The sequence below is a fragment of the Heliconius melpomene genome, chromosome 21 (assembly GCF_056956725.1).
Source record: "Heliconius melpomene rosina isolate 202511_hmr_F chromosome 21, ASM5695672v1, whole genome shotgun sequence".
Lineage (NCBI taxonomy): Eukaryota > Metazoa > Arthropoda > Insecta > Lepidoptera > Nymphalidae > Heliconius > Heliconius melpomene.
This window is the reverse complement of record NC_140409.1, coordinates 10267055-10277737: the sequence shown is the minus strand read 5'-3', so window position 1 is coordinate 10277737 and position 10683 is coordinate 10267055. Positions and strand designations below refer to the sequence as shown.

At 28.3% G+C, this 10683-nt stretch overlaps 1 protein-coding gene across 1 annotated transcript in view; it reads right to left on the bottom strand.

The window, feature by feature from the left end:
* Window positions 1-772: 772 nt before the first annotated feature.
* The window catches only part of Sugb (Sugar baby transporter), a 31299-nt gene continuing 21388 nt past the window's right edge, over window positions 773-10683 (bottom strand). The window contains exons 9-13 of the mRNA XM_085206032.1: window positions 7903-8056; window positions 6748-6932; window positions 6331-6586; window positions 5388-5599; window positions 773-4923 (exon numbers count right to left, since the gene is read on the bottom strand). Of these exons, the coding sequence (XP_085062158.1) occupies window positions 4714-4923; window positions 5388-5599; window positions 6331-6586; window positions 6748-6932; window positions 7903-8056 (1017 nt within the window). The 3' untranslated portion in view covers window positions 773-4713. The remainder of the gene's footprint in view (window positions 4924-5387; window positions 5600-6330; window positions 6587-6747; window positions 6933-7902; window positions 8057-10683) is intronic.

The window sequence follows — 10683 nt, the reverse complement described above, 5'->3', positions numbered from 1 at the left end:
TCCATAAAATATTACATTCAGACTTGAATCTCCAAGCACCAATGGTTCGAATCCCGTCTAAAAAGATGATTGATATTTTTAAAATCTCACGTCCCATTTCTAATGTATTTAATTCAAACTCTGGCTCGTTCCTTCAATTTCGTCGACCAGCACGTGGACAGCAGTATCAGTACTTTCGCGACGGAAGTGCACCACAGTCGATAACTCTGGAATTAATTATGAAATGTGACATTAGTTATTATTTTTTATAAGATTATGTCTGCGCTAAACTATAATTCTAAAATATGAATTCTAATGTTTTAAAAACGCTTTGCGGTGAATACCAGCTATTTTACAAATAGGTGTAAAAATATGTGTATAAATAAATTAAATATTATTGTACTAATAAAAATAAAAAAAACAACAAAACTTACATGACAGACGCCAAAAAAATAAATAAAATTGGAAAATACTTTCTCTTTGTAGAACCAACTCCGCTGAAAATTTGTCGTTATTTAAGTTATAATTTTTTATATCAATATGTTTTATATTTTATATAAGTTAGCAAAAGTATAAAAAAGCTTATATAAACAATTAAAGAAATTATTACTAAGTCGTACGACAATCATAAGAAATTCATACTTGATTTAATTAAAGAAATATTTACTTTTAATATAGTAATAAAAAATATTAGGAACTGAAAATAAGTTTGATATATGAATATGTCTGCTTAAAGGAGCTGCGGTTAATCTAAACACTCTATAAGAGAGTCTAGAAAAATTAAACAAATTACATTTATAGATAAAAAATATATTTTTCTCACAAATCAATAAAACAAAATAAAACTAAATGTAGCTACTATATAATACTGGACATAGGTAAGGAACTTGTTTCACAATTTCCAAAATAACAAAAACAATAAGTACCAAAGTCACATACAACAGTATAAAATTACAATACATTTATTAATTTCAGTTACCTAATTATATTTCATCATTTCATATAAATAGTTGCACCAAATGTAATTGCATTTTTTTAATATCCAAGTGTAATTAATTGAAAGCTACGAAAAACGAACATAAACGTCAACAAAGAAAATAAAATAAAAGTAATCACGTGTCTAAAATATAAAATGCAATACAAAATGATTTATTTTCATATACTTACCTACATATCATAGACACATACATAATTATTAAATATCTGTAGACAGCGGATGTATTTTTCATGCATAAGTAGTGAATTCCAAGCTGTCATGTAAATTAATGAAACATTTCATGCGTATTGCATACTTAAATATATTGATATGAAGTACTTATTCGAAAATGAAGTTATTTTTACTATGAATACTTAATATGTGTATTTAAATAAAAAAATAGTTTTTTTGGCAGTAAAACTTAAGTACGTTGTAACATTACATACTTATTCAATAAGTATCTAAAACATATATTAAAACATGTAATTAAAACCTATGTGTTGTAGGACAACTATGCGAGGATAACTTTTATTTCGGTATTTTCTCTCCCGATCACAATAAGAACTACTGGAATGCAATTAAAATGCCATCATGATTAGGAATTTCTACATTTAGAAAACACTAACAGTTATTATAAAGATAGGCAGGCATTTGACGTTACATTTTCTAATATCACTTAAAATAAAATAATCGATTGTTAAATATATAAAAAAAAAAATTATTTATTTATTTATTTTGTGAACAATCCTTTAGATAAGAACAGTAAAATAGTAAGTTCCTATCTTTATTATAACAACAACCTATAATCAGCTCGCTACATGAGTGCATGCATGTGAAGCATCTCATTCGTTTAGCTTATGCAAAATAACTATCGACACTACTTAAATATAACACGAGCATATAACAAAATTATTAAGCTCTAAAGAAATATTAACAAAAAATCTAATAATATTGTATGCTCACACAATAAAAAGGAAAAATGTAGAATCGATATCCCTAAGAAATACATTTTTTACAAAAAAAAAAATTGGAAAAATCGGAAAATTTAGTTGAATTTTATTTAAAATAATCTATATCGATTCTATATTACACCTTATTGTATATTCAACAGTTTATTGGATAAATATCAATATTATTTAAGTGTGCCTTGAGCGGGCACTGTGTAGGCAATTTGAATATATATGAAATATTACTCTGGACTAGATATATTGATAAAGAATTAGATAATAATATTGCAACATATAGGGACTATACGCAATACACGTAGATAAGTAAGTTAACATAGTATATTAAAATTTCATATAAACTGTTGTGATTTTATCGTATTTAGACTAATTATTTATATACTAATGTGGATTTTTAAAAGCAAATTATGTGTATGAAAACTAATAGTTTTGTTAAAATTCTAATTTTAAACAAAATCTTACCATTAACAGTAATTGATAGGTTATCTGTCTGTAAAATTCACCATATAAAATTATGTAAATAATTAAATAAATTGAAAGTTGATAAAAAAATTGTCTTATTCTTAATGTAAATTAGTGTTATTTTTAGTGTAAAAAAAAATTGAAGTGATAACGGTGGGCTTAATACCGGTATTATTATTAAATGGGAATTATTAAAGATTCTTAATTAACGGAAAAGCAATGATTTTGTGTAGCGTCGGTATACTTTACTTAACTTTACTTTTTTTTTATAAGTACTTTATTTTTCAGCTTCCCGCTGTATCAAGGTAGGCACAGGGACCTGAGAAGTTAGTGTTAAAACACTCGGATTTGATTAAGACGCTTCCGTTTCACACTGTCGTGTCAGCCGATTTCTGCATGGCATTGGCGCTGCGTGGCAAGTGGCGAAACTCAATACTAATATTTTTAAATCTTAAGTTATAAAAAAATAGATAAGTATAAATACACAGCCGATATTAAAAGTTATCAAATTTTTGTGGCAAAATATAAAATACATTAAACAGTATTTGGATTTGGTAAATATTTCAAATCTTTGTAGAATTAAATTTAATTTTAATTCTTATTGTACTTATATACTAAATTTTGATTCGATAAGATAAGTTAATAAGTTTTTTGTAGAATTTCATTAAACCAAAGACGAATATTGTATTTATCAAATAATAACTATAATGTGTGTTATTAACGCAATTTAATATGAAATATTTTAGCATAAAACAATAAATGCTGTTATTATCGTTATGAGGAGAGATATGTCATACAAGTCCCAAGTTAGTAGAGTCATACAACAGTTTTCCAAATACTTGTATTAGAAAATAGTAGCGACTAATTACTTTTATTTCATGTAGAAACTGCTGTTTTAAAGTTTTCAATATTTCGACAACATCTTTTTTTTTAAATAATAATATTCATAATAAATAATATTATATTATAAGATTAATAATAAAGATTTTATCTGAGTGCAGCCCAATTTATGAGGAAAAACAATCAGCTCATGTTTATTTAAAAATTCGAATATTTGCTTAAAATAATATAAAAATAAAAATAAGTACTAAGTAAATAAGTACTTTGTACAGTTAAAAATTAAACTAAATTTAACTAAATTGGCAATTTCTCACCAATACCAGTTAGTATTAGGTAGATAGCTGGTCGAAACTGCTGTCATTTCCAATTAGTCGAACAATTCAATTTAATCTAATATTTGGTCTAAATATTGTATAATAATATAAAATTAAGCCGTATTTGAGGTCTTGTTTACGTATTAAATACTAAAAATATCCATTCTTAACATTTACAGGTTATAGATAACAGCTCAAATTAATCCGTGTGTATTATTTCAAAGTTCATATATAACAAATATTAACTATACTTATTAACTCATTTTCCAATATTTAATCCTTTTAATTTAACAATAATGACGAAACTAATTAATGTTTCTAATTTGTACGTTTTGTTATATTTCAAATAAGCCATTGAAGTGATGATAATTAAAAATCACGAAATAATTGACGTTAATTCTTCCAATAAATATTTTAATAGGTACCTACTGCACCAGTACGGAAGCTTTAATTTAAAAATTCGAATGATCTATAAATATATTACTCGTATTAAATATCTGGATTAAATATTTATTAGTGTACACGTAAGAATCCCTGGAATTTATAATCGACGTATAAAATCAAATTATTTATATTTTTCGCACTTGAATCTTCAATTCGATTCGAAATTCATTTTTAATATAAAAATGGAATGATTTATATTTTATCAGTGAATTTAATGGTTCATCGGATCTGGTAGATATTTGATTCAAAATTACTACCTAATGCTATATAAATAATATACAACATTTATTCGAACACTAGAAAGTTAAGAGTCAATAATTATAATGTACAGACAAAATAAAGTGAATATTAATAGTACTTTTGTAAAAAAAATATATACGGATACATTTAGTATCATAAAACAATTAAATAATAACAAGAAGATATATAAAAGTAAATATATGCCCATCGACAGCGTCATTAAAATATTATTTTAACAGCCCCCAATGATGAAACGGATTATTACACATTGTTAATATTGATAACTGTTATAAATACGTACATATAATAGATTACACATTCAACATGTATTATCGAAAACATTCATCTTCAACAAAAAATAACTGCGACGACACATATATATATATATTAAATGACATTAATAAAAACATCTAAATACTCATATAGACCCGCAATTTTCATACAATATTGATATGTCCAAACAAATTCGACATGAATTATTTGCATTCGTTTATTATTGTAAAATCTTATTACCTTGTGTCAAGGCGAGGTGAGGTTTATTTTTGAAGATGAGCATGGCGATCGCGTGAATGGCGCAAGCTACGAGAGCACCGTAGCCGAAGCAGCGGAAAGTAATCCAACCACCGTAAATCCCATACAAACGTCCGCCGATAAAACTGCCCAGAGATGAACCTACTCCTTCGAATACAGCGCCCACTAAACCCTAATAAAATGTAAATTATTTCAATTAAAAAAATGGAATAACTATTTATTTGTTCAAGTGTATAGCTATTTCCTTGTAAACGTTGATTAAGCTTTATCACTAAGTTTTTTACTCGAAGTACGTTAAATAGAAAGTCAGTCAATTATTATGTGGAGTGAATGTTTATCGAAACGAATAAATGTACAATTTTCATATAAATATTATTTTAATTATTTCGAGTCAGGCACATTCAAAGGAAAAAATCTGAGAGGTACCTACTAACCGTCCAAGGAGTGAAAACCCTGAACTCAAAAGGTTGAAATCCCGTTACGATCAAAATTATTATACGTTTTCTTAATAAGTATTTTTCTTTCCTAAGTGTGGAATAGCACTTCAAAAATGTTAAAAATAGTAAGAATTGACAATACGAGACTCGTACAATCTGAAAAATTATTATAAACAATTGCCAATTTAATATAACTTACTTGCACAGTTGTTTCAGTACCGGGCGGGGCCACAACATTGGCGTAAGACGTCATCGTCGGATAAAACATGCCGGAAGTTAATCCTTGAAAGAGCTCAATAGGAAGAATCCACCAAGCGCTGGTCAAATACGAGTAGAGTATCAGACGGATGCCGAAAGCGAAGAGAACTAGAGACATCATCATGTTGTGGCCGAATTTCTTAAGAAGGTGTCCTGTAACAATGGTTTGCTTAAAGCTCTTCAGAAAATAAGTTCAATAGATGTTTTTAATTGTTTCCCTATCCGTTTATCTCATTTTTATTTCTAAGTAAATGATATTTATTATATTACACAATTAAAAAATATTTTCTGTTTATAGTTATTCTACGAAGTCAGTTTCAATGCACCTACGAGTATCTTCGTATAAAATACTTTTTAATAAGAAATATAACATCATTATTGGAATCTTAACTTATAATTAATAATTCTAAGATTTGAAAACGTGATAAATAAAATATTATCTAGATTATCTTCAATTAAGGACAACATACTTTTGCTGCTTGCGCTCAGTTTTTTTTAGTAAATAAAGGAAGAAATATTGCATCTGCATTTTTTGTAAAAATAACGTCTAACGCTTGCATATAAAATTCAGGTAACAAAGATGGAATAAAATATAAAATGAAATTGCGAATTGAACGGCATGTCTTTTGAATAGCGACGGAAAATATATTTAAAGTTATGTAAGAAATTGTTATAAAGTTGTTGATTAAACTTATATCTTGTTATATCTAGTTTTTTATTATACAGGCATAAAACTTTTATATAAATATTGTTGAAAAATGTTTTTATAGTCGAAGTCATCACTAAGATGACTAACTAAAGAAAGACTAAAGCTGAGGGACACAAATTGTAAGTTTTATTTAATATCACGGTTCATGTAGTAAACAAAGGTTATCGCTACTTACCAGAGACAAACATGAAAGGTATTTCGCCGCCGAAAGTCTGAATAGCGCTGACCAATCCTTGGAGAGTTTTGACATAGTTGGCTCCATCGCAGGCCTGTCCAGCAATATCCTCAATATGCCAGAAAAGGAATTGCCACATTAGTCCGGTGCAAAGTCCAACAGCAATAGTCCAGAAAAGAAATACAACGGTCGGAGGAGAAGAAAGCAGGGTACGGACGTCAGCGACAATGTTAATCGAAATTTTCGTCATATCCACCTATACATATTTAAAAAACATTAAAAGTTATTTTTTTTTATATTAAGGAACTAAGTGAAACAATAATTTTATATCAATCTAAATTCTATTCCTAAAAACAATGTGACCTAAACAAGAGGTCTCAATATAATAAATAAGAATCATCATTCCCAAAAATATACCTTAATGAAGCACGAGACAAAAACGTCGCCGAGCATAAATATGAACATTAGGATAAAAGCAATCGAGTAGTTTTTGTAAGCGCCTTCGCTCATAATATCAATAAGAGTGCCAGTTAGCAATGAAAATATGCCCCAACCGACAGAGCCCCATAGTCTTTGTCTACCATACTGCGATATCCTCGGACCTGAAAAGCAAAAATAAATTATAATTTGATGAAGGACGTCGAAAGTTGTATAGTCCAATTGGCGTACAAATATAGCCTATTACAATTAATTTGTGAGTACGTTTCAATTTGGTTTATAAGCTTTTCGAAACAAAAGTGTAAAGTATATTTAATTAAGAAATGTCCAAAACAAAAAACCAAAACTTATTTGATCAGCTACATAGTTTAAGCATGTGATGTTGAGTATAAATTAAAATATAAAATGTATTATTTCGATGGTTCTTTTCTATTAATTCTTAATCTATATGTATAAAAGGAGATGTTCCCACTGACTGAGGTAAGACGCACGCACAGCCGTAACCGCTGAAGGTAGAAACGTGAAATTTGAATTGTGAAGAAAGGACAGAGGCGTGAATTTTTAGAATTCACCACCTAAACTGAAAATATTCGTAAAGTTGAAACGGGCGAAGCCGCGACGGTCCCTTAGTGACTATATAAAGTTTTCAATACCTCTTAGTCTAACAAACGTGAAGTACGAATAGAAACTATTAAGTACTCGGAAGATTTGAAACATTTACAGACGTACATTCGTACATTGTTCTTCATAGTTCTTTGAATACCCTACAACTTTACAATGGTTGTGTTATATTGTACTAAGAATTAAACTTCTTCTTAAATGAAGTCCAAATCATATTGATTCACACAACTAAACTTTGACCGATACTATAGCAATAAGGACGAATTGATCGACATCTCATTATCAAATTCGGCTTTATTTTTTACTATTATTTATTTGTCAGCCATTTTATATACCATACCCAGTACAATTAAATGGAAAACTTAAAAGAAATTTTATATTTTCTTCCGACATATAAATGTAATAAATATAAACGTTCTATCATATGACTTTAAAATATAAAAAACTCTAATTAATATCATAAATAAATAAATATAATCTAAAAAAAAACGATATTAACGTCAATCAACTTACCCAACGTATTGAAACATATAGCATCAGCGAATGTAACCACAACGGCTTGACCGATCCAACTTATGATCATCATGAAGAAAAACATCCAAAAGAGCTCGCTATATTCGGAGCCTGCTTTTTTTTCTCCTGTCGCTCCTTCCAACAGTTCGTTAACCTGAACGGAAATTAAATGAGAACCTAATGGTATTTCTTCTTAAGGCTGCTCACAATAAATAATTGATGTGGGGTATTATTCACTAACCCTAGCCTAGCTAAATAAGGGAAACCTCATAAATCCTGGTTCCACAGGTTGGAGAGAAGCATTATCTTGCGAACGATACAACCGATATTGCTTTACAAAACAATATAATATTTACTTACTCTAACATAAAATGTTTTAAAATTTCCAACGCGAGTCCATTCGTTTATTATTGGCCCAGTTTTCGTACATAAAAACTATAGAGAATGCGATTTTTTTCTATTTTGTATCGACTTTATTTTATATCACTGTTTTCGTTTCAATTAAATTTTCATATTTCATTTGTAAATGGTTAGGTTTTATTGGATTTATAACAAATCTTATAGAGCGAGGGTTAACAAGAGATAAAAAAAAAGAAAATAAATAAAAAAATGATTATTGGGGGGCATTTACTAATGTAGTAGAACCCTAGTTTTTAGATATTTTTGTAATTAATGACAGTAAAAATATCTAACAATTGAACAAAGAAGTCGAATGGAATTCGACCTAGAGAGGAAAAAGTGGGATTTGCCTATTAAGACAAAGTAAGCATTATCAATATTTTGCATCGTGGATATTTAAACGTAATAATGAAATTCATTGCGACTCTCAGAACCTAATGCATTAAACCTAATGGCTTGTACGCAACTTAAACGTAGAACAGCCTTTGTGTGGAAGAATAGCAAACACGGTTGGAGACGACTTCTCAGGAGCATTTTAGTATAATATATTACTTTATGTCAAACCCAAGAGCATAAAATATCAAAGTAAACAATCTATCCAGTAGCGCTCTATAGAAATATGGAAGTCTTAGAATACCTAATGAACTGTAAGCCCCCACGGCTACAAATGTAATTGGTAGTCAATTTGTTACCATGGCTTATTAGATATTCTAAGACTTCTGAAGGAGTAATTCTGAATATTTCTAAAGAGCGCAAGTAGTTAAGTTATTTCTATACTTTTAAAGACGTAAAAATTGATAATTGATGCCGTATAAGAGTTTTTGTAGGTGTCTAATAAGCAATGATTTGAATTCTATTTGGGAGAAAGTTCAAGAATTTTGTTTTTAGTTAGATAAAGTGCGTCGGTCATTACTACCCAATAGGTAAATCCTTGAAGCAGGTGGAAGATGTAGAAAATAATCATATATCTAGGTTCTTTCAGCGTTTCATGATAAGGGAGGTAAACGATAAGTATATTTAAAAGTTGTAGTTAGATAAGCAAATACTACATTGAGTATCAAATTTTGAGGAAATTGAATAATTCGTTTTGAATTTATCGTTAATATACGTGAAGTTATCGTTAACGTTTTCATACCTGTCTCTAATAATTGAAGTAGTTTCTAATACAATTCAAATATTGGTAATAACTCGTTTACAACTTTGTGCAGTTCGACATCTAGAGGTCTGCTTGTACGCCATAGCAGATTAAATTCATTCTACTCTGACCGACGTTATTGAAAATAGTTAGGGAGTTGCTCTAACAATATTTAGATTATTATAGACGGGCTGGGGCTCGCAACTCTGTTTGCGTGAACTTTTCCCTTAGGAATTTACACAAATTATCTGTAATATCTCATTACTTTTCTACATGATACGTATCCCAAGGAACCTACATAATCTATGTACATAGTATTAACTAGATTCCGCTGTGCGTTGTGTCAGTCACACAGATTTAAATTTTACATTTTATTCGGATTTTTAATTTTACATTTTTAAAATAGCATCTAAAAATAATGCCGTCCGAGGCTAGTTATGAGAAAATTATCTAAATTGTATGAAAGTAAAACATCTAACAAACAAAAAATAATAATAAAAAAAAACATTTTTTTCTTAATTAGTTAAGGGTAAAATATTAAATTAATAATTATATTAAAGTAATTACTATGTTATTCAGTGAGAATAAAACATGTTTCAATACCTACACAGATATTTACACAATAAAATTTTGCTATTAAAAATTTCTATAATGTATAAAAACAAAGATAATATGTTTTTATTTATTATCGTTTAACATTCACAACCCTAAAGCTTATATAAATTGCTGCAAATTCAAGTTTTAACATCGATGTGGATATTCCAAGTTTTGATATATCATGAAATCGAAAACTTCGACGATTTGAATTGCATATAAAGTGACGTACAAAAGTTTTGGGCCACCATATTTTTCGTACATATCGCACTAAAACATGATATTAAAATAATTAGAAGCGATTTGTTATAACACGTATTCACTTTTATTTAAAATTATTAATTATATCTACAATTATTGTTTTTTAATAAAAAAAAATATATAAAAAATATTAAGAATTGTGCAAAAGTATTTGGCCACATAGGTACTACTTCGTCGAAAAAATCGGCAAAAGCTAGTGAGAAATGACAATATCTTTAGGAATATCTTCAGCAGCAATATGAATTATAAAATATTTTACTAGTAGTTCATTTAAAATCGCCGATGGGAAAATATATAGTAATATTCGATATTAATATTTGTATTAAACTCGTTCGATATTCTTAAATAACGAACCAGTAGAGCAATTTAAAATTTTATTTTATATATTAAAT